Consider the following 25,602-nt stretch of genomic DNA (forward strand, 5'->3'; position numbering starts at 1 on the left):
ATTTCTTTAGGGCTTACATACTTTTTACAGTTTAGGGTGGATGGTACAACTATAACCACTGTCGACAGTAGTGGCAAGCAGTTATATCTGAAATACAGGAGGGGCCCACCAACTATTAACTTAACACTGCTAAAAATATATATTAATCTATTTCCCAGTGTATTGTCAACAAAGACAAGACTTATATTTTTCCACCTTTATATAAATTGGTCTTAGGTAAACCAAAAAATAAACAAATAGAACAATGCACGTACATGAAAATGAGAATGAACTGAAATAAAACCAGTAATATGTACAGTACAGCAAATCAAAGTATTACACTTGTAAATTGTCTATAAAGTAATGTGAAACAACAGGAAAATAATGGCAATGACAATGGAAAACAAAGCTTATCTGATCAGTTCAAAGTTGTAGATGAGTGATTCTTTGGGTAAATATAGAATCATCACCAAGCATATTGAAAAGTCAATGTTTAGGATAATATCCATGTCCTGTTGATAATGAACCAAAAAAAAAAAAAAAACTCACACAAAAAGTAGAAAACACTCCTCAAGTGCTCTTCAAATAATCCAGCAAACAAAATAGTCCTTATACTCAGAAAAAATATATCCTTGTACTCAGGACATTTGATAATCAATAAGGTAATGTAGTGAAAAATCCAACCAAAAGTCTTCAGAGGTTTAGTGGAAGAGCTGTGCTTTCTGATATTGAAATAGGAAGACCAGGGAAAAGTCCTTCTTCAACTTTCACAGGCTGAAACGGATGATGACGGACAACTGGCCAAAGAGCCTTTAGTGTTTTGCTTCAAAAAAAAAAAAAGGGGGATAATAAGACCATTTTTCTTAATGAGTGTCTGGACAAAAAGAGCCTTGGAATTAAAGATTTAATTTGTCATCATGTACCTGCTGTTCAATTTACACTCTTTGGTTTGATTTTGTACTTTTTTTTAGAGCAAAGCACAGCTAGTAGCTATATAATGCTTTTGCTACTTAGGGGGAAATTAAATTTTATTAAAATTAAATAAATAACTTTTGTGTTTTGTTTTTGGGTTTGATGGATCTGAATTTGCTTAATTCAAGCAATCTAGTGTACAACCGTGTAATGGGTATTATATATTTTGAAAAACAATGGTTCATTCTGAAATGCTTGAGTAAAATATACATTATGACAAATTAATAAATGTTTATCATTTTTAGTGTTTAAGCTTAGTGTTCAATTTATATTCAGTTAATCATTTAAGACATAAAACAAGTTGAAGAACTTTTTTTGTATTTTGTTTCAAAATGTATTTCATGTATCTCCTGTATGTTGTACAATAATAATAATAATAATAATAATAATAATAAAAATAAAAAAAAACATGCTTCCCTCTTCCAAACAACCTGACTTCTTCAACACTCCTAACAGTTTAAATACCTGGGGTTTTACCGCTCCAGCTCCCTAGTGGTGAGTATGATCAAAAATATTTTAATGCTCTAAGGCAGGGATGGACAACTCCGGTCCTGGAGGGCCAGTATCCAGCAGAGTTTAGCTCCAACCCTAATCAAACACACCTGAACCAGCTAATCAAGGTCTTTAGGATTAGTAGAAAGTTATAGGCAAGTGAGTTTTTATCAGGGATGGAGATAAACTCTGCAGGACACTGGCCCTCCAGGACCGGAGTTGTCCATCCCTGCTCTAAGGTAACTGTACAGATCCAAAATAATAACATGTCTTGGTTATATTTTGTTATTTTAGTTTTTTACTACCCTATGAAGCTAAAAAATGAGATTTTCCTCACTTATTTCAATACAAAAAAAAAAAAATATATATATTTTGTCAGCCATATATGGTAAAAATGAGCTATCATTTCTTTTTTCAATCTATCTGAAATACTATCTAACCTATATTGTTTTTCTTGAAATGTTGTGACTTTTTCTCATTTAAGGTCATAAACATGCATGCAAAGTTTCAACACTCTGATGTGTTGTGAAATGTGCATACAGAAATTGTATATGTTCGTACTGTTCGTAGGTCAATTTGACCCATATAGACAGCCATTCAAAAGCAACTACAGACCCAAAATACAAAACACTTCTGTGTTGTATGTCAGAACTCCTCAACTCTAGTCCTGAAGTGCCAAGTTTAACAACTTTTTATTTTTAAAGTTTGTGGAAATATTAAGTTATTTTACCTGTTAATTGTCTGTCTAATTTTTTGAGCATATGAAAATGACTTTTCTAACTTAAATGATTAAAAATCTTCAGAGCAGTTTGGCATCTTTTTAAAGGGAACACTTCACAGATTATTGCAGAAGTAATAAAAGTTGTAAAAGTAAAGTTTAAAAAAGTTATAGAAGTTTATGAAAATTTGTTGAATTTGAATTTATTTTTTTTGTTGAAAATAGAAGTTTCAGTAAGATTTTTTGTGTGCAGTACCAAACTTTTTCCCTAGATGACATCCAGGCTGAAACCGGTGAAACTTCGATTTCCATATATGGTTTGAGTGATCTGAACCATATTTTTCCATACTTTTCAAAATATTTATGAAGTAGGCATCCTATTCAGAAGAAGTTTGGGCAGTAATGTTAATATTTGATTTGAATTCGATCTCTAAAACACAAAATACATACGGGAAAAATCTGAGCATGTGTTATAGTTTGGCACCACATCACAAATGAAGAATCTATCGCTATTTATCCATGCTCTGTCATTTCTTTTGAAAATCAGTCACCAAGTATGAAAACTAGAGTCTGAAAGCTTTAAAACGATATATAGTTTGTCCAGATTACTTTAGGTTTAGACTAAGATATTAATGTTATTAATGTATAATGGTAAATGTCCCACAGGTGTGGGGAGGGGCAGTCTTAAAAATAGTGGTTAAAAATATTTTTATAAATCATAAATTCAGGTATTTATTCTTTGTAATGTGTGAAAAGTATTGATATTAAATGTTAATTATTTAAGCATGATTGTATGTTTTTTTTTTTTTTTTTTTTTTTTTTTTTCAGTGTTATTTTTGGGGATTTGTATTGAATCCAATTAGGGTCAATTTGACCCGGACCATACAGGGAGTCGCCAGAAATCGAACAGTGCATGAGGGTTAATCTATTTAGAAATAATTTTGTCTTTTCTCATGATTTATATGGCATTGCCGAGCTAAATAATATATACAAAGATATACTTCGGCGTGTATCATTCTGAATAAGATTCTCCATCAGAATCTGGAAAAGAATGAAGAGACTCCAATCCAGAGGTCATTTCTGAACGGTGTGACTTGTGGAAATGGTGCTTTTCAGGTGCATCTAAGATGCTTGCGGATAAATATGCTGAACTTTCTGAGAAAGAACTGCATCCTCCAGCAACTGCAAAGAAATAAATTCATAAATCAGACAAACCTTTTGATATTATACTGTGTGCAGATTAAAAAAAAGAAAGAAAGAAAGAAAGAAACTTACAATTTAAAGGGATATCCATACTTCGTTTTTTTTTTTTTATGGGAACAGGAACTGTTCTATCAACCTGAAGCTGATTTTTCATCCTTTCTTCTGCTCCCTTTTCCTGTTGTCTTCTCTTCTCTTCCATATGTTGTAAAATCTCTCTGTCTAGATCATAATGACGTCCTCTGTTTCCTGCCACCATCTCCTCAATCTTCTCCAGCAGTTCTGTGACCTGAGATCCATCACCCCAGTTTTTATCGTTGAGAACATGATATCTGTTCCCACATTTCTCAATGAGCCACTGCAGAGCGTCACCTTCACTTGCTATGAATAACTCTATGCGAGTGTCTTGTAGCTCATCTTTACCAGCAAACAGAACCAGTGTGTGATTCCAGACATTTTCACCGAGACATTCCATAATTTTCTCTAGTGCGCTCTTCTCTTCCTCTGCAAAGGAACAGTCAACACATAAGACCAAAATGAAAGCATGTGTTCCAGAGGACTCTTCTGTTACACTTCTCAAGATGTTGAGTTTAGCGTCCTCAAGTCTTTTTCCAATGAGGTAATCTTTCTCGAAACCTGGGGTGTAAACCACAGTGAGCTTCCTTCCTGCAACATCCCCAACTTCTTTTAAACTCTCTTCTGATCTCCTCGTTACAAATGCCTTTTTACCCAATATTGTGTTCCCTGTTGACTTCTTGAAGGAACAGTATGGCAACAACACCAACCTCATTTCAGAAAGTTCTCCTTAAAAAAAGAAGAGTAAACCATTACTCAATGACATTTTAATGTATATTATGTAAATTATAATTAAACCATGCTTTCACAGTTTACCTGATGTTGAATGTCTCAATTCATTTCTTTTTTGTACTTCATCGTGCATCTGTTTTGCTCTTTCCTCTACTTTTATCCTTCTGTTTTTCACGTCTTGTAAATTCGTATTGTTTATCTCAAAGCAGCATCCTTTGTTTCCTGCAACCATCTTATCAATCTTTTCAAACAGCTCAGTCACTTGATTATTATCATCTTTGTTCTTGTTATTGAAGACATGATATCTGTTTCCACATTTGTTTATTATCCACTGAAGAGCTTCTCCTTCACTCTCAATGAACAGCTCAATGCTTGTGTCTCTCAACCAGTCGCCAAAGGTAAAGAGAACAATCATGTGATTCCAGACATTTACACCAAGAAAGGCAACATGTTGCTCTACTGCCCTTCTGTACACTTCAGTGAAAGAAACATCCGCTCGTATGACCAGGAGAAAGACGTGAGGTCCTGGAGGACAGTGAGATGGACTCAACACAACCTCATCTTTAAAGAGTTTAGGGGTGTATTTTGAACAGTAATTTCTTCTTCGGCCTGGAGTATCAACCACAGTAATGTGTCTCCCAGCAACATCTCCTCCTCGAATCACAGATATAAGTGATCTTTTTAAATCAAAAGCAGATTTTCCCAGGATGGTGTTTCCTGCTGAACTCTTCCCAGATCCATTATATCCCAGCAGCACCATCCTCAGCTCTGAGAGTGGATTTTCATCTCCTGCTGGTCACATGCAGACAAATATTTTATTATGGTATGTAAACTGACTGTCATAATGCTTAATGTCATTCACTTAAAATAAAGACATTTTAATTAAACATAATTTTGATGACAAGAGAGGTCTGTATAATTAAAAAGGGGGATATTGTAGATAATATACATTTCAATAACAATAGCATTTTTTTAAGACAAACTCTGTTAGAAAGATGACTAGCTTTTTATGTCCAGAATGACCATGTTGAGCTTTACAATTTCTTCCATTCATTTTTATTTACTGTAAGTGGTCTGTCTACCTGCCCATTCTCCTAGACTGAACACAATAACAAAACGAGAAAAAAGCTCACCACTTGTCTTTTCTTTCAGTTGCTGATTCTTTGTCCTTCTCTCCTCTGCTCTCTTTTCCTGTTCTCTCCTCTTCTCCTCCACATCTTGCCAAATCTCTCTGTCTATTTCATAATGGCCGCCTCTGTTTTCTTCGACCATCTCCTGTATTTTCTTAAGCAGATCTGTGACCTGAGATCCATCACCCCAATTTTTAGTATTGAGAACATGATATCTGTTCCCACATTTCTCAATGAGCCACTGGAGGGTTTCATTCTCCAACACTTGAGTTGTTTTATCTCCAGAATGATCTTCACTGGTGAACAACACTATTGTGTGCCTCCATATTTCCTCACCAAAATGTTTCATGTTGTCACATAGAACATCTTTTTTATTTTGTTGAAATAATGCATCCACATTTAAGACCAGGAGCAGGGCATGAGGTCCTGGAGGACATTTAGTCACACTCAGGACAATTTCCTGTTTGTACAGTTCAGGATTTTCTTTAAAGGGTAAATTTCCCCACCAGCCTGGAGTATCAACCACAGTGATCTTCGTGCCAGCTATTTCACTGTGTATCTCCACACAATGCAAAGTCTTTTTCAAGTTAAATTCCTTTTTACCCAGGATAGTATTTCCTGCTGAACTCTTCCCAGCATTTTTTGCACCCAGAAGTACAATCCTCAGCTCTGTTAGAGAGAATCAAGGCAGAAATATGTGAATATTTGTTTTAAAAAGAAAGAGTCAAACACCAAGCTAAAAACACACGTCAGTAGAAAATTTGAAAGATGTTAACATCAGGCCTGATTCCAGAACAAGACTGAGGGTGCTCTTGTAAGTTTTTATTGTATGTTAGATTTTTATATTTTACATTTATTTGATATCATTTTCATTTCTATCACTTGTATCTAATAAAAATATATTTTGCATAAAGCAAACCATGAACAATTAGTGATTACTTTATTTTTTATTACTGAAATACAGAGTGAAAAAAAATCTCACTGCAAAGTCATTCATTAGGGTTTACACCCAACGTTTGCTGCCATGTTACAATTCAACACGCCCTTTAAAGGGATACTCTACCCAAATATTAAGACTCATGGGGGCGGTTTCCTGGACAGAGATTAAGCATAGTCCTAGAATAAAATGGCCCTTTAAACCAGATTAACAGAAATCTGCTTTCTCTGTCATGGTTTAAAATAGTCCTAGACTTAGTCTAGTCCAGAGTTTAATAAGATGATTTCCTGGAGGAAGACTAGAGCTACTCCAGGACTAAACTGAGGCTTAAATTAAACCTACCAGGAGGCAGGTTTAACTTCAGATTAACATTGTGTTTCAAAGAAGACACATGTATTATAAAACAAAAGCATTAATAATCATAAGATTATTATTATATAGAATGCATTACCATAGTTTTCCTTGGATTTGCTTCTCAGTTCCATGCAATTTTAAGATTTTCTTGGTTCATTCCATGTTTTACAGGCAACCTCTCTCATGCTAATTCAGATTTGCACAGTTGGTTTTAAATTAATCTAGTTTCTTTTAAATCAGGACTCCATAGTCCAGGTTTTAGTAATCTGTACTTCATCTGTTTCAGAAAGCCATTTTTAAGCCACGATTAACTATTCTAGATTAAGGCCTATCCTGTCTTAATTTAAACCCTGTCCAGGAAACTGTCCCCATGGTGTAGTCACCCTCATGAGTAAATTATTATGACATAAAAGCCTACTTCATAAATCACTGTCTTTCAATGAAGACGTTTGCTATAATAAAGCAAATCAAAAACACTTTGCTATTGTCAATAATCTGCAAAGGCAAAAGAAACAATATTGTGACAATGTAAAGCACCAGTTCCTTATAAACTCTTTAGAGGCTTTTGGATTTCCCTCAAAATTCATAAATGTTGTTCAAATGTTGTACAAAGAAATAGATAACTGTATAATTTTAAATTCGTGTACATCACCAAGGTTTCCTATTCTTCACGGGAAACGTCAGGGTTTCTCTTTGAGCCCTTTTTTATTTTTATTTGTTGTAGAAACATTGTCCATAGATATTTTGCTCAATAATAACTTTGTTGGCCTTAATATCTTTAACAGAGAGATACGAATCTCACAATTAGCAGATGATACCACTTTATTCTTAAAGGATAAAGAGTAAGTCTTAACTACAATTAATGTCTTCTCTAACACTTCTGGGCTCAATTTATCTAAGTGTGAAATTATTTGACTGATTATTGGCTTGATTATTATACTGAAATTAAAAATATACTAATTAAAAATGAAGTGAAATATTTGGGGAGTCATATAACAAAAAATGTAATTAATAGACAGTTTCTGAATTTTTCTCAATAGTTATCAAAAACAAAATATATTTTTAATAATTGGCTTCAAAGAGATTTATCAATTTTAGGCAGAGTTTTGTATTTATATATTTATTTTTTTATTTTTTTATTTTTTTTATCCAAAACAGAAGGATTATCCAGATTTTAGTACCCTGTCTTTAGCAGTAGATAATCACAAAATATAGATATAAATATAAATATTTCTTGATTTTATTTGGAGCAATAAATCTCACAAATTGAAGAAATATGTTTTAGCAAACAAAAGAAGTGACTGAATTTTGATAGTACAATACATTTAAAATTAATTGGTTAAAAAGATGTTTGCTTAGGTCAGATTCTATGTAGTATTATCCCTAATAATATTCAATAGGGTAGGTGGTCTCTCTCTTTTTTGATGAAATGTAATTACTCCACTGGTAAATTACCTAGATTCCATCAACAAGCTCTGTTGGAAACTGGAAACCTGGAAACTGGTTTACAACCACAACTTTCCCCCCACAAAGCCATCTTATGGAATAATTCTGATATTAAAATTAGAAATAGATCAGTCTTTTTTGATGAATGGTTTAATAAAAACATAATTTTTTGTTGCTGATCTATTCAACAACTCTAATGGTGATTTGTTATCTTATGAATGTTTTATGAATATCAATGTCCTGTTCCGTTTAAAGAATTTAACTCTGTTATAAAGGCAATTAATCCTGATTGATTAATATGTCTGATGAAAGCTTCCCTTACCCACGAGTCATGCTCAAAACAACTTTCACAGTTATGTTTGGGAGGTGTTTCGCTTTTAAGTAAAGCATGTAATAATAATACATTTATTCATCAACTTTCTCAATCTCAAAACTCAATTAAAGCTGCAAGCAGTGATGAAAGGGCCCTCGCACCCAGGCTCACCGCCACCCGTTGGCCTTTGGAAAACAGTGAATAGTGGGTGACATGCATGTAAGCGAGTAAATAGGAGAATTATGGCCAAGTCATTTCAAAGTGCCACACTTCCTGCTACCAACAGGTGGTGCTTTGACTATAACTAAATATTTTCATGTCTTCAGGCCAGGACTATTATCAAACATGTGAAGTTTGGAGCTGATCGGACATTTTATGTCTGAGTTACAACAACTTCCTGTTTCGTGGCGTTAATCACATACATTAGCACTTAGCCAAGTGTTGCATGATTTAACAGGTTTCTAGAATATTTTGGTACTTCGTGGCATACTGAAATGGGTTTCTGGGAGTGAATTACAGTGTAAAGCATGCCATTTCCTGTTACCAGCAGGTGGAGCTCTGACTAACTGAATACTGGCATGTAGATGTCTTCAGGCTAGGACTCTTATTATAAAACATGTGAAGTTTGGGGCAGATCAGACATAGTATGCCTGAGTTACAACAGCTTCCTCTTTCATGGTGAAACATCAGATTTGTCAGTCGCCATGGACAAGCCCTTCAACGAAACTCAAGATTTTTGCAATTTAACATTGCTAAGGCCTTAAGATTAGACTGACAACATATGTGACCTGATCCAGCAAAATGAGTCACAGTGACCCAAATTTCAAAATTGAGATTTTGGTATCAATGGAAATATGAGACAATAAGCTTTAAAATGATATCCTAGTCAAAGTCATACCTTGAATGGTTTTAAAGATATACCCATTTTAATTATGGTCGTCTGCCCTCTTTTTCCAATTGAAAACCTGAGAAAATCACTTTTAAAGTTTTTTGCCCGTTTTTTTGTTGATATCTTTCAAAATCCATTGCATTTAAAGGGATAAACTATTGATTTTACAGCTTAATTTGACCAAAGACATTTATATATATATATATATATATATATATATATATATATATAAAATGCTATTAAACCAGGCTGAAGCTCAAATAATTTTAAAGTATTTATTTGAATTAACCCTTTAAGACCTGAAGGCTTTTTTAGAGTTCTTTTTTTTTTTTTTTTTTTTTTTTTTTTCTGAGCGACACACACAAAAGTAGACTCATAACTCCAAAACTCTAGCAAGGAGAGTAAAAAGGTAGGTATCATTTGTTAGAAAACATTTTAAATTTTAAGAAAATATAAATTACATTACATTTGGACATTTTCTTGCTGAGAAACAGCTGATAAAAGACAAAAAATATATATAATTAAAAAAAAAAAATTTTTCTTTTTTATTTGACATGGAATAACTCAGGAACACAATAAGATCGCTAAAAAATTCTTTTTTGGTGATGCTCTCCTATATGTGAGCTGCATCTGGTTCAAATTTCGTGGTGATATTATAAAGAATAGTTTGAAAAATTGTTGTTCATTTTTTCCACAGCCAGGTGGCGCCAACGGGCGGTAAACTCCGGTTTAGAGGTGCTTCTCAGCACTCGTTAGGAGTTTTTCAAAATGGTTAGATGCATTAAAAAGATGAGATTCTAAGCTTTAAAATGATATCTATTTTGTGTTATTCCACGTTGGAAAACGAACATGGATGGGTCCGGGAACATTGGATACACACTGCATCCCGGAGAGATGAGAGACATGTTTTTAGCCAAGTATGTTAAATAATTTCGTGAGTAATATCTTGTGATCAACGCAATATATTATATTGATTTCGGATTCATTTTAATCTTGAGAATCTGCTTTAAATATTGATGTGCCATTTTTTATGATCTGTACATTTTTCATGAAGTTATGAGCACGTGAAATACATACTTGTATTCAGTTAGCTGCTGTGCTATTTTTGTTGTAAACGCATATTTCTCAGACTCATTAGAGGGTGAAAACAACGCAACAGAAGCATGTTGGAGGCTTGATATGAAAGCTTAAAGTCTTTGGTTTTGTATGCAAAAAGAATTTTTGTGCTACCTATATGGATTCAATTTTTATTGGCTTTTAAAGAGAAACACGCAAATGGGAGTTTTATTTTATAAGGCGCGCTAGTCTGACAGGAGGATGGCTGGACCGATCGCGTGCCTGTCAGTCGAAACGGGGCTTCCCATTGTTAAAAATCAGCGTTTAGGTCAGTGTGTTTACATTTCTAAGCTTTTTGATTGGTTCTATACAACGTGTAACACCATATGTGTAGAGCAGAGATAATGAAGTTTCAGGGGATACCGGGAAATGCTCATAAGTGATGGGAGGAGTTGAGAAGTTAGGGGCGTCCAGCGAATTTAGTAAAACCATGTCAAATTTAATAGCCATTTAAATACCTTTACTCAATTATCTGGACTACGAAACTTTGGGAGATTATTTTTGAAAGTCTGTTCTTTGAAATTAGCTTAAAAAAAAAAAACTATTTTTTCATTGTTTTTCCACATTATTGGCCCATATCTTAAAATAGAATGTTGCGACTTCCGACTCATTTCGCCAGATCGGGTCACATATGGTGTTGATCTGGTTAAATCTCTATGAGGAGTTAATCACAGTGTAAAACGTAATTTCCTGTTGCCCACAGGTGGCGCTATGACTGTAACTGATTATTGCCATGTAGATGTCTTCAGGTCATGACTCTAATAAAACGTGAAGTTTGGGGCAGATCGGACAATGTATACCCGAGTTACAACAACTTCCTGTTTCATGGCGAAACTTTGAATTTTGTCAGGCCGTCACAGACACCCTTCAGTCAAAACTCAAGATCTTCAGAAAGGCCTTTAGATTAGACTGACCAAATATGATGTTGATCTTATTAAAGCTGTAGGAGGAGTTCGTTAGAATACAATGTCTGGAAATGGCAGAAACTGCCAAAATTTTGCAGAGAAAATTCAAAATATCTTACTTCCTGTTGGATTTTCATATTGGGGCTTTTTTGTAGGTATTGGGCTGTTACATGTGTGTAGCCTACTGAATTTCATACCTGTATGTGAAACGTAGCGCAAAGGGCGCTTGATTGAAATTTTGTAGGTGGCGCCATAGCCATTTTTCCACACCTAATTCAGAAACCCATATCAGATGTAAATTTTCACCACTGACGCGTGTGCAAAGTTTCATGAGTTTTCGAGCATGTTTAGGCCCTCAAAAATGCGATTCATTTTGGAGAAGAAGAAGAATTGACCGAGCAATTACAATAGGGTCCTCACACCATCGGTGCTCGGGCCCTAAATATGAGTCTTTCATGTACTGTTCTTTTTTTCTCTGTTCTTAAAAAAAAAGCTATATTAAATGTATCTTTCTCTTTTAACAATTATTGTTAACTTTTTTTTCCTCTTCTCTTCCATATGTTCAGATGACATTGGATATATTATTGATACATTCTGTGTATGCAAAGTTGTATTTCATTAATATTATCTCTGTATTTTATTTCATTAATATCACCTCTATATTGTTTGCAATCATTAAAAAAAATAAAATTAAATAAATAAGATCTCATGCGAGTGACAGGTTGGCCCGCTCTCACACCAGAAACACGTCATCAGCGAAGAGATGGCGTTGCAAGAGGGAGGGGAAGTTGTTTTTATTAAAGCTTTTATGTAAATAAATAAATAAATACTTTACATTTCGACTTTACATTAATTTTTTTTCCACAATAGCGTTTAAAAAATATTAACCGAGGTAGCCTATTAAGGGGGTCTCACACCGGACGCGAAGCTCGGCGCCGCACAGCGTCGCGTCTCTGACAACTCACAGGTATCGCACACCGGCCGCGCACATTATATACGTGCGAGCTCAATTTTGAATCAACTCCTGATAGAAGTGCTGCACAATGGGAGTGTTTTACGTCAACAGGGAAACGTTACATGCCTATGCTTTAATATTTCGCACTGAGGTTAGTGTACATGGAAAAATGGCACAACAAAGCAAAAGGAAAGAAAATGCTACGTTTATTATACATTTTTAGACTTTATTCAAGCTGTTAAACTAAGAATGTGAAACTGATGTATCTTGCAGCACAGGGTGAAGTCAGAATGTACATTAACGACGATTTGAGAGAAATATAATATAGGCTACATTTAATGTAAAACAATGTACATGGCGCTCTGTCGTTGCTGGGCGCCGAGGACAGGCGCCGAATGTCACCGCCGGTGTGCGTACTCTCATAGAAAACAATGCGTTCGAATTTTAAAGACGTGGCGCGGCGTTGCGCGGCGCTGAGCTTCGCGTCCGGTGTGCGACCCCCTTTAGATTAGAACTGGTATTAGCTCAATACAGTGCTTTCTACGGTCACATAATTTGGTATAACACCGAAGCAGAGACGAAAGTAGAAACACGTAGCTTGCGTAAGTACTTAAACTGGACTATTAATAATATATTAATATTCATACCTTAGCCTACTCACCTGAGGACTTAGGCCTACGTGAACTGCGTCTCATGATGACAATTTGTTTCTTCGGTTCCAATTGCTCGTCTTTTCTTGACAGCTAAATGGCAATCAGGACTTTGATATAGGCTAAAGGAAAACAGCAGTTATACATTTATTTGAAAAAGGTAATAACGTTTTTTTCACAGACAGCCAGTGCAAGATGTTTACAAAGAAAGGCAGAAACCGAAAGACAAGGCGCAGACAATATAAGACAATGCGAAGCACTTAAATCGTGCTTATGAAAAAACATGTTTCTCACCCAAATTATCCACAAAAATGAATGTATAGGCTACTTTTAATATGTAACATGTAAAGTAAAACCCAGTCTTACCAGTATAGGACACGTCTCAAAATGAAAGTGAAAGTATAAGCCTGCGTCGTTACAACAGATCAACAGACCGTGCATCACGCATTCCCCCTATTGAACTTCAGTTTTATCAACAGTCAAACAATGCTCTGTGTTTATTAAAAAACATAGATCCATAGACACATTATAATATGCACTTTTCTGCATGAGGCTGAATCCAGCCTCTTATTCGCAGCTTCTTATTGACGCTATCCGTTCCACCTTAAAAGACGCGACGCTTCCGCGTTTGTAGTTTCTTATTCAATCACGCTCAACTGGTCCAACGATGCAATGGCTCTTCTAACTGTACTGTCACGTTTTGTCAATTTTGTCAATTTCATGAGCCAATAACATCATAACGCTAGAGTAAAAATGCAGTAGGAGTTCAATCTTCAGCTGGCTGGCGGTAGCAGCCACTGACAGGTTATTATTAATATAATATTATGACTCTATTCTTTTGTATGGTTGACGTTTTATATGGGTTTATGACCGTGATCTCAACTGGTTGCTAATGACGCTTCGCTGGACGCTCAACCATCGACCCACTGTTGCCTGTCATTCCAAGGAAATCATTCTAATTTGTATGATACTGCCAATAGTTGTGACGATTTTATGTCACGTGTTATGCAATAATGTAAAGCATAAAAAAAAAAGACAATTAAAACGTGAATTATCCCAATAACACGACTCTTTCTCAACATTAATCCTAAATCTGGCGATGTATCCTGTGGGATACAAACACTTGAGAGGCTGTGGCAAGAGTCAGGGGAAGGTTAGGTCTCATTTCTTGCTTTTATGTTGAAAGGTTGTTTGTTGTGAATATTTAGATATATTGACTTTGTTCATATTTTTATTTATTTATTTTAGCTCACGGGCAGCATTTGAAGCAACATGACCACATGTACTGTAGTAGGAAATCTGCTCACCTTCTAAAAAAACTTAATATGTTTCACATATTTACAATATTTGGAGGGGACTTGCATGTTTAAAAAGTTGTTGTTGAGTGTTAGCTTGTAAGTAAATGTAAGATAAACAATTTCTGGAATTCAGCAACTTAGATTTACCTGATTATTCATGCCTCATTTTTTAATGTTAAAAAAAAAAAAAAAAAAAAAAGTTTACTTTTTTTTTTTCATGTTAATGTAAATATCAAATATGACACAACAGGCGTTTGGGTTAATTTCTCATTAATTTGCATTATATATATATATATATATAATATATATATATATATATATATATATATATATATAATGATATTTTTTTTTTATGGTGCATCTGCAGTCTTACCAGTTTCTGACGCGCCTCAAATGAGAAGTGAAAGTAACACAAAAGCCTTTGTAGTTAGAGCTGCAAATAACACGTGACACCACCGTGTCAACAGTCAAACATAAGTGTTTATTCCAAACATAGATCAATAGACACATTTTAATATGCACTTTCAAAGTCTGCAATCATATTTTACAGAAGAATTGTCTTGCCTGCAGAAACGACATGCGCAAAAATAAAGCCATAAGACATGGAAAAAAAAAAAAACACTTCAGTCAACAAAGCAGTATAAATAACACACTAAAAGAGTAGCTGGCAAGATCCGCAGACTTCACTATAATATATTATTTGCAACATTTTGCTTATTTGTGCAGTGATTGTTATTGTGCAGACAGTTGTGAATATCAGGTTATATAAAATGGGCAAATATTGTTTCATAAAGGCAAAGAAAAGTAAGCAACATGTTATAATCAAAACAATAAAATTAGCAAATAAATGTAGTGAAATGACACTACTGAATCTTTGTCCCAGCATTGCACACAATCAATAAAAAAAAAATAAATAAATAATAATAATAATAATAAAAAGAACTCTGATCGGTTGAGATATGATTGATGATATGCTGGCTAAACTTATCAATTTTCTAGCAATAAATTCATTACTGCAAAGAGCATTTTGATTACATGGTAACCTTTTTCATTAAGTTAGTGGTGCAAAGAGCATGACAATTTTTTGCAAACATTTGTACCCAAGTTTTTGAATACATGAGTAACCTTTTTGTTACTTTTCCATTCAATAAACAAGTAATGAAATATATAAAAGCTTATTAAATGAAGGAAACTTAAATTAGAATCAGAATGAAATTCATTCACCATCCAGTGTCAATCTGCAACCAAAACAACAAAAACAAAAATAGACATTCTTAGACTGCACATGTATCTTAATCTGATTGAAGTTCTCAATCAAAGTCAGGAATAGAACCAAGAGACTCCATTCCAGAGCTCCTTTTTGAACTCGACATGAAATGCCTCTCTTCAGGTCCTTCTTGGGATCTCTGGGACACATGTGCTGAACTGATCCCTGAGGAAGGACTGCATCCTTCAGCAACTGCAAGGAAAGTAATTAATACATCAGAAAAATGTTTTTATATTGCACAATATGCAAAAAATAAAGAACAACTTACGATATAGTGGATTATCCATGCTCTGTGCTCTTTTAATGGGAATGGCCACTATTCTTTGAACCCTCTTTAAAGTTTCTTCATCTAGTTCATAAAGACATCCACTGTTTCTTGCCACCATCTCCTCGATCTTCTCCAACAGTTCTGTGACCTGAGATCCATCACCCCAGTTCTTATTGTTGAGAACATGATATCTGTTCCCACATTTCTCAATGAGCCACTGCAGAGCGTCACCTTCACTTGCTATGAATAACTCTATGGGAGTGTCTCCTAGTTCATCTCCAACAGCGAACACAACCAGCGTCTGATTCCAGACTCTTTCACCGAGAGGCTCCATGATTTTCTCTAGTCCGCTCTTCTCTTCCTCCGCAAAGGAAGAGTCGACACTCTGGACTAAAATAAAAGCATGTGTTCCAGAGGGCCATTCTGTTACACTTCTTAAGATGTTGAGTTTAGCATCCTCAAGTCTTTTTCCAATAAGGTAATCTTTCTCAAAACCTGGAGTATAAACCACGGTGAGATTCCTTCCTGCCACTTCCCCATTTTCTTTTAAATTCTTCTTCTGATTCTCTTCTTGTATCAAATGCTTTTCTACCCAAAATTGTGTTCCCTGTTGAACTATTGCCAGAACAATGTGGCCCAAGCAACACAAACCTCATTTCAGAAAGTTCAGCATCTCCTTAAAAAAATAAAAATAAAGAATAAACATTACTTGACTACTTTTTTAATGTGCAACCTCTACATGCATGAGCAAATTTGTTTCACTTATTACTCGTTTAAACAATGCTTACTTCCTCTTAAAAATGGCTGAAATTAAAAGCAAATTGACTCATGTTTACCTGCATACCTATGGTATGTCACAGTAAAGCAAATAATGTGTGAAAAGAGATACATTATTGCTTATTCTACAAAGATAATCTAAAATGGCCTCGGCTGCATTTCTCAAAAGCTTTGTCAGTCTAATATCAAAGACCCATTGAAATTAATGGTCTTTATACGATAGACTTGGCTCACAATGCTTTTGAGGAAATGCAGTCCTGGACAGATTTGTTGGTACCACTAGAAAAGATGATAAATACCTGGATCATAGTGGTATTTCAAGTATTTCAAATAAACTGCTTTCTTTAATTTCACACGAACTTCAATCTTGTAATCAGTTATTCAGCCTACTTTAAATGGAGAAAAGTATTGTGTGCATCGCTGAACTTGGAACCAGAGAAAGGAAAGGGGAGCATTGTCTGAGATCAGAAACAAAATTACAGAAAAGTATTGAAGGTAATGACTATATGACGATCTCCAACAGTTTGTCTCAAAAGGAGGATGCCACTGTTGAAAGAAAAACATAAAAAAGCCAGGAAGAGTGGGCCGAAACCACCTGTTTACAGGTGCAGAAGTTTCACTGAAAGCTACAGAAATTGCATGTTTGCAGTAATTTTGATCACATATAGAATAAACAATGATGAATGTTTATTATTTTTGTTAGTTTCAAGTTATTTTAGAGAAAATTGTGGGTTATTTTTCCGTATAAGCGTACCAACTAATTTGTCCATGGTCAGTACGCCTTTACTAACAGTTACAGAGTTAAAGGGTTAGTTCACCCAAAAATTAAATTCTGTCATTAATTACTCACCCTCATGTTGTTTCACATACACATATAATTATGTAGAGTAAAGTAATGTGTATTTGGCGTGCTGTCCAGGGGAGGGCTCCGTGCTCGGAAATTTGGCCCGAACCCAGAGTACTCCTTCCGGATGTGGTAATAATAGATAGAACTAGAAGTGAGGAGATGAAGGGATGGGATGAAAGGATGCTAATAAACTGTCAACGAACAGAAGTAAGTCTGCAGTATATACAGGTGCTGGTCATATAATTAGAATATTGTGAAAAAGTTCATTTTTTTATTGTAAATTGTTTTTAAAAATGAAACTTTCATATATTCTAGATTCCCGACATGTAAAGTAAAACATTTCAAACGTTTTTTTTTTTTTTACATTTTGTGATGTAAAACATTTCAAACGTTTTTTTTTTTTTAATCCAAAATCCAGATATCCAGTATCTCCAAATATTAGAATATTTCCTAAGATCAATCAAAAAATGGATTTTCAAAACAGAAAAGTTCAAGTTCTTTAAAGTATGTTCATTTGTGCACTCAATACTTGGTCGGCAGCACATATTACAGCAAATGACTTACTCTAGCACAAATTACAGCATCAGTGAAGTGTGGCATGGAAGTGATCAGCCTGTGGCACTGCTGAGGCACTATTGAGCCTTCAGATCATCTGTATATTGTTGGATCGACTGTTTCTCATCTTTCTCTTGAAAATATCCATAGATTCAGGGGTCAGGTATGTTGGCTGGCCAATAAAGCACAGTAATATCATGGTCAGCAAACCACTTGGAAGTGGTTTTTGCACTGTGGGCAGGTGCTAAAGTCCTGCTGGAAAAGGAAATCAGCATCTCCATAAAGCTTGTCAGCAGATGGAAGCATAAAGTGCTCCAAAATCTCCTGGAAGATGGCTGCATTGACTTTGCACTTGATAAAACACAATGGACCAACACCAGCAGACGTCACGGCCCCACAAATCATTACTAACTTCAGAAACTTCCCACTAGACTTCAAGCAGCTTGGATTCTGTGCCTCTCCAGTCTTCCTTCAGACTCTGGGACCATGATTTCAACATGAAATGCAAAATTTACTTTTATCTGAAAAGAAGACTTTCGACCACTGTTCACTGTCCAGTTCTTTTTCTCCTTAGCCCAGGTAAGATGCTTCTGACATTGTTTCTGTTTCAGAAGTGGCTTGGTAGTCCTTTTCCTGAAGATGTCCGAGTGTGGTGACTCTTGATGCGCTGACTCCGGCTTCATTTGACTCATTGTGAATCTCTCCCAAGTGTTTGAATCAGCTTTACTTGACAGTATTCTCAAGCTTGTGGTCATCCCTGTTGCTTGTGCACCTTTGCCTACCCAATTTCTTCCTTCTAGTCAACTTTGCATTTAATATGCTTTGATACATCACTCTGTAAACAGCCACCACATTCAGTAATGACCATCTGTGACTTACTCTCTTTGTGGAGGGTGTCAATGATTGTCTCCTGGACCATTGCCAAGTCAGCAGTCTTCCCCATTAGTGTGGTTTCAAAGAACAAGAGATACCCGGAATTTATACTGTAGGGATGGTCATTTAATGAAACTCAAATGTAAATATTCTAATATTTTGAGATACTGGACTTTTGGACTTTCATTAGCTGTACGCTCTAATCAACCAATTTAAAAAAAAAAAAAAAAACTTTTGAAATGTTTTACTTTACATGTAGGGAATCTAGTATAAATGAAAGTTTCATTTTTTAAAAATAATTTACAATAAAAAAGAAACTTTTTCACGATATTCTAATTATATGACCAGCACCTGTATACACCTCTTGTTGTTGGCTGATTAGCTGAATGCTTTCCACTGAATGCTAATTAGGTTAATAATCTGCACCTGCTCCTCCCGAATTTTGTTCATAAAACATTTCACACCAGTAAGACCTTTGTTCATCTTCGAAACAGAAATTAAGATATTTTTCATAAAATCTGATGGCTCAAGTGAGGCCTGCATTGCCAGCAAGACAATTAACACTTTCAAGAGGAAAACAAGAATACTTTTTGTGCGCCAAAAAAACTAAATATGACAATATCTAGTAATGGGCGATTTCAAAACACTGCTTCATGAATCTTCGAAACTTTATGAATCTTTGTTTCGAATCAGTGGTTCGGAGCGCGTATCAAACTGCCAAAGTCACGCCCCCTAGTGGTGAACCATTGAAATTTCAAAACACTTATCACTTAATGAATCCTCGTTTACTGAAATCACTTGACTTTGGCGCTCCAATTTTTGGGTGAACTAACCCTTTAACTTGTTCGGTAGCTCACCTGGTACAGCATTGTACTTGCAATGCAGAGCACTCAGGGTACGAGTCATATGAAGTACAATATTACAGTAAAAGAGCTCAAAGACTTCTAGAAACAAGCTACAATTAAAATTAAAATAACATAATTTTGAACATGCTTTTGACGTCACTCACTTAACATTTCACTTTGAAAGCACTGAGAAACGTGCAAGAATCTACGTAATCATTTAGCAAAAATGCAGCCACAAGCACATATTTCCAGTGAGCCAGGGTTGTTTACTGTATGTATGTAAGCAACATTAAACTATGTTTTTACTGTTTACTCACCTGATGTTGAATGTCTCAATTCATTTCTTTCTTGCACTTCATCTCGTATCTGTTTTGCTCTTTCCTCTACTTTCATCCTTCTGTTTTTCACCTCTTGTAAATTCTGATTGTTTCTCTCAAAGCAGCTTCCTTTGTTTCCTGCGACCATCTCTTCTATCTTTTCCAACAGCTCAGTCACTTGATTATTATCATCTTTGTTCTTGTTATTGAAGACATGATATCTGTTCCCACATTTGTCTATTATCGACTGAAGAGCTTCTCCTTCACTCTCAATGAACAGCTCAATGCTTGTGTCTCTCAACCAGTCACCAAAGGTAAAGAGAACAATGATATGATCCCAGACATCTGCACCAATAAAGGCAACATGTTCCTCCACTGCCCTTCTGTACACTTCAGTGAAAGAAACATCCGTTCGTATGACCAGGAGAAAGACGTGAGGTCCTGGAGGACAGTGAGATGGACTCAACACAACCTCATCTTTATAGAGTCTGGGGGTGTATTTTGTGTGGTAATTTCTTCTTCGGCCTGGAGTGTCAACCACAGTGATGTGTCTTCCTGAAACATCTCCTTCTCGAATTCAGAGATGTAAGTGATCTTTTGCAATCAAAAGCAGATTTGCCCAGGATGGTATTTCCTGCTGAACTCTTCCCAGATCCATTATAACCCAGCAGCACCATCCTCAGCTCTGAGAGTGTATGTTCATCTCCTGCTGGTCACATGCAGACAAATGTTTAGAATTCTAAGTCAGCATTCTGTTACTGTTTGTGCTCAGTTTTAACAAACAATACAATACTTTTTTTTTTTTTTTTTTTAGCACAAATTCATGCTAAAAACTACTTTTGAATCAAAAGCATTCCAGAGTAAAGGGTGGGACTCACATTGTCAAAGCCAAGATTTTGAATGTTGTACAATTTCTCTCATTATTTTCATATAAGGGGTCTTCCCCCCCTTACAGAATAACAACAAATAAAGCTCACCCGTTGTTCTTGTCTTTTCTTTCAGATGCTGATTTTTCATTCTTCTCTCCACTGCTTTCTTTTCCTGTTCTCTCCTCTTCTCCTTCACACATCTTGTAAAGTCTCTCTGTTCATTTCATAATAACCACCTCTGTTTCCTTCCACTGCACCTCCTGTATTTTCTTAAGCAGATCTGTGACCTGAGATCCATCACCCCAGTTTTTAGTATTGAGAACATGATATCCTGTTCCCACATTTCTCAATGAGCCACTGGAGGGTTTCATTCCCAAACAGTTGAGTTGTTATACCTCCGGTCTGATCTTCACTGGTGAACAACACTATTGTGTGTCTCCATACTTCCTCACCAAAGCATTTAATATTATCACACAGAATGTCTTTTTCATTTCGTTTAAACGGTGTGTCCACATTTAAGACCAGAAGCAGGACATGAGGTCCTGGAGGACATTTAGTCACACTCAGGACAATTTCCTGTTTGTACAGTTCTGGATTTTCTTCAAAGGGTAAATTTCCCCACCAGCCTGGAGTATCAACCACAGTGATCTTCATGCCAGATATTTCACTGTGTATCTTCTTACAGTGCAAAGTCTTCAAATCAAACTCCTTTTTTCCCAGGATAGTGTTTCCTGCTGAACTTTTCTCTGCATTTTTTGGACCCAAAAGTAGAATCCGCAGCTCTGTTAGAAAGAATTGTGAATATGTATTTATAAAGAAAGAGTCTAGATGCAACAGATAAACAAATCTGAATATTTTTTTTTTTTTAATAATATGTTTATGTTAATAGGTCATTTCTAGTATGGCTGCATGTGTAATTAAAACAAATATATGATTATGATTAGCTCTGATTAGCACTAAATGACTGACTGTCCACACTATGTATAACACCTATTCAGATTCATTTTATGTGCCCCGTGGCACACAAAACAGCATTGATATCACAGAGAACAATTAAGGTGCTGGATGAAAAGATATTTACCTACAATAATTTGAAACAAAGGCTGCTTAGAGGCACTGTTGGGAAAAATTGAACTTTTCTAAAATTGCAAATGTTTTCATGAAAGTCTAATCTATTAAATTATTAAATACAATTAAAGTTCAGCCCCAATCTCAATCAAGCACACCTGAAGCAGCTACTCAGTGTGTTCAGTTATTTGAAAATTAGAGCAAGGTTTGAACTAGTCAGCATGAAGGTAGCTCTCAAGGAACAGGGTTTTCTGAAACCAACTTTGAGAAACCTCCTGTCTCAATAATATTCACACTGAAAGTGTTTTTGTTGTCCTCTCATGCGGCCATGTCTATAAATCTTTTTCAGTTGTTTTGTCAACATGGAGTGCCCAATCCTGTTCTTGGAGATTTACGTTCCTGCAAAGTTCAGCTCAAACCCTGATCAATCACACCTCAACCAACTAATTTAAGATCTTCAGAAACACTTAATAGCTACAAGAATGTAAGAAAGGTTGGAACTAACCACATTAGACTGTCCTGAATGTCTTTGGCCACTAGAATGTTTCATAGTTTATTCCCCTCACAGAAGTGATGCATTTTTTGACACTTTGTCAATTTACAAAGAACTCCAATTGTTAAAAACATGTCAACCTGTTCCTGGAGATCTACTTTCCTGCAGAGTTCAATGCCAACCCCTTCTCATCTATCTATAATTATCAAGTGTTCCTGAAGATCTTAATTAGCTGGTTCAGGTGCATTTGATTAGGGTTGGAGCTGAAATTTGCAGGAAGGTAGAGCTCTAGTAACAGAATTAGGCACGCTTTTTTAACTTAAGTTAAATCAATGCTATATACTCAAGAAAATTAAAAATGCTTTTATCAGAGCATTTTTTTTTTTTTTCCAGAAATGTTTCCTTGGAGGAGCATACTGTTAGACCCCACTGCACAGTAACAGTTCTTTAAATTTGTATTAGGTTTCTATACGTACCCTCAGGTGAAACCCTGCAGGCACCCTTGGGCTCTAGTGAGTCTGATGTGTTCCACCTGTAATAGAAAATACATTATTATGACAGAAATGTTCAGGTTATATAAATTATAAATTTATAAATAAATTACATAAATTATTGTAGTCACAGTCACTCAGTGATACCCTTTTTAATACAGAAGCCCATTTCTGCCAAAAAATATTGCTTTTGTAAATAATAATTAAAAAACTATGACATACTAAGCCAAATTTATGATGAAAAGTCACATCTGACACACTAAATCAAAAGCATTATTACATAAAATTTTACTTAAAAATTCACAAATGATGACAGTAAATTTTGACTCATAATTATGACTTAGTGGCCTGGTTTCACAGACAGGGCTTAGTATTGGGCCTTAGTGTGCAAGTTACTTTCAGTTAAAACAGCTCAAACATTCATTTTAGTCTAGGACTAGCTTAAGCCTTGTCTATGAAACCGGGGGTCTAAATGGCCTAATTGTGACTTAGTATGTCATAATTTTCAACCCATCTCATATTTCAACTTATCTCATAATTTTTTTTAAATTTTAAGTCATTATGTCATAAGATTTATCAATGATAGTCATCTTAACTGAGTTTCTGCAGTGTGCAAGTGTTTTTATATCGGTATAGCGATAACAAAACTGTTTGTTGAGCTTCACTTTTTAATATAGAACTGTTTTCTTTCAATTTTTTTTTTTTTTTTTTGCTTACTTGAGTGCAGAAGAAGCTCCACCTTGTTCATGCAGTGGAGGATCCATTGTCTGTTTACTTAAAACACTCCTTGGTTCTGGAAAATCTCATCCAATGAGTTACAGTAAACACAATCACATCAGTCACCAGCTGCACTTCTGTGCTTAAGGTCAAAAATAAGAACAATTTTATTGTAAAATACAAATTAATTGTGTAACTTTAGTAAATTCAGGAAAGACACAGATAATAAAAGCACTGTCTGTTAGAGCTCCTCTCTTCTCCTCCCTGCTGAACATGTTTGATCAACACTTACTTGCTATATATAACCTGTCTTTACACTTATGAAACTATTAAAATATAGTATGTATTGTTTATTGATTTATTATTATTTTTTTAAAAGGAAAAATCCCACAAAAACCCTTATCACATACAGGCTACATTTGTAACAAGATGACATGCTAGTGACTGAGGAGTTACATGTTTCTTTGTGTCATCAAGGTTTTTTTTTTATTATTATTATTTAACAAAATTACCAAACAAACTAAATTATTCTGTCAATATATTGTAATTTGAATCACACTTACAGTTTTCCCAGAGCTGCATGCTGTGTCTGCCAGTGTAAGTAAAAATGAAAGATCAGATTAAAGTTTCTCATAAGAGAGTTTATACCCACATACCTCATATCCTGCTTTTCTCGCTTTTCACAGCTTCATAAAGGACATATTTATATGTAAACACACAAGACTATTTTTTTTTTGAAAATGGTGACCTTAATGATGCTTTCAAAAGCATCTTAATTGTTATGTTTATATTTTTAATCTGTATATATGAATACAGATTAAATATATACAGATGAATAACATGTTATGTAAATATTGTTTTACTTTCATACATTTTGTAAAAACACTGTTTTCCAGTAAAAAACAAACAAACAAAACAAAAAAATATCTTCTTAAATCAAGCAAAATGACTTGTTTTCTGAAAAATGTATCAAAATTAAGTGAGTCTGTGCTTAAAACAAGAAAAAAATATCTGTCAGTGGAGTCAATGGCAGATTTTATTTTTTCAAGCATAAACTCACTTAATACTGATGTATTTTTCAGAAAACAAGACATATCTCAAGACATTTTCCTTCTCAAATAAATCTCAAGTGTATTGATTTAAGAATGTTTAGGTATTTGTATTGAAAAACAAGACAAAAATAAGTAAGAAAGAAAATAATTATTTTTTGGAAACAAAGGGATTCTTATACATTGACTTTGCTGCACTCAACTTGACCCTAATACATTCAATGGAAATATTTAAACTGTATAAACTGATCCATGATTCATATTTGAAAACAGAAAATGTGTCCATCCTGTAAATGTATTTAAACGTACACAATAGTAACACTCCTTTCTTTCTTACTATGGAAGTCAATGGGTGCTGTCAACTTTCTGGTTACCAACATTGTTTAAAATATCACATCTTTTGTGTTCAACAGAAGAAAGAAATTCATACAGGTTTGGAACAATCTGAGTGGAAGTAATGACAAAATTTTAATTTCTGGGTGAACCATCCCTTTATAGCTAGGGTAGGCAATTTCGGGGAGGCTAGCACAAGATCCCACCCTCCCTTCAGAGGTCTCTTCAAAGCCACGCTTCCTCAGCCAAAGCACAGCCAGAGCAGTCTGCAATGCATCACAAGACGATGTTTAATTACCTCATGTCTCGCTCAAAGCATATAACATTACAATAATAATGAATGTATAAAAAAAATTAAAGAGCTTTTACTTGTACCACCTGAGTAGTGCAATTTCAGGGTTGATTGTGTTGACATAGAAATCCATAAACCCTAGCATATAAACCACAGTGAACTTCCATCCGGCCACATCCCCATCTTTTAAATTCTCTTCTACGGGATTGAGCAATTCATAGAAAATGCGGGGTTTTTCTTGGAGGCTGCATTTCTTTGACATTTTCGAGACCTTTGTCACTTCCTACCTAGAATTATTCTGCAATAGCATTTAAAATATATATTATACAAGGCAGATTTGACAATGCTAGACCAGTGGTTATGTTGCTTTATTAACCCTC

General features: G+C 35.0%; 1 protein-coding gene and 1 pseudogene across 1 annotated transcript; both read right to left on the minus strand.

The window, feature by feature from the left end:
* Positions 1-2,387: 2,387 nt before the first annotated feature.
* LOC125248157 (GTPase IMAP family member 8-like) lies at positions 2,388-13,659 on the minus strand. Its single transcript, XM_048159836.1, has 6 exons — positions 13,230-13,659; positions 12,875-12,985; positions 5,302-5,967; positions 4,253-4,960; positions 3,437-4,165; positions 2,388-3,343 (listed from the first exon to the last, which is right to left on the minus strand). Exons 2-6 carry the CDS (start codon positions 12,906-12,908, stop codon positions 3,174-3,176), a joined length of 2,307 nt encoding a protein of 768 aa, XP_048015793.1. The 5' UTR covers positions 12,909-12,985; positions 13,230-13,659; the 3' UTR covers positions 2,388-3,173.
* Positions 13,660-15,108: 1,449 nt separating this feature from the next.
* On the minus strand, positions 15,109-25,484 carry LOC125248234 (annotated as a pseudogene).
* Positions 25,485-25,602: the final 118 nt, after the last annotated feature.

This window comes from Megalobrama amblycephala, linkage group LG16 (genome assembly GCF_018812025.1).
Source record: "Megalobrama amblycephala isolate DHTTF-2021 linkage group LG16, ASM1881202v1, whole genome shotgun sequence".
NCBI classification, from domain to species: Eukaryota; Metazoa; Chordata; class Actinopteri; order Cypriniformes; family Xenocyprididae; genus Megalobrama; species Megalobrama amblycephala.

What these genes read in the sequence shown, in the direction of transcription:
- LOC125248157 (XM_048159836.1), bottom strand. Translation starts at nt 12,908, where the DNA reads ATGAGACGCAGTTCACGTAGGCCTAAGTCCTCAG. An exon ending in ACGTAGGCCTAAGTCCTCAG is followed by an intron (nt 5,968 to 12,874) that starts GTGAGTAGGCTA and finishes TCTCTCTAACAG; the next exon opens with AGCTGAGGATTGTACTTCTG. An exon ending in TATGGATATCCCTTTAAATT is followed by an intron (nt 3,344 to 3,436) that starts GTAAGTTTCTTT and finishes ATTTCTTTGCAG; the next exon opens with TTGCTGGAGGATGCAGTTCT.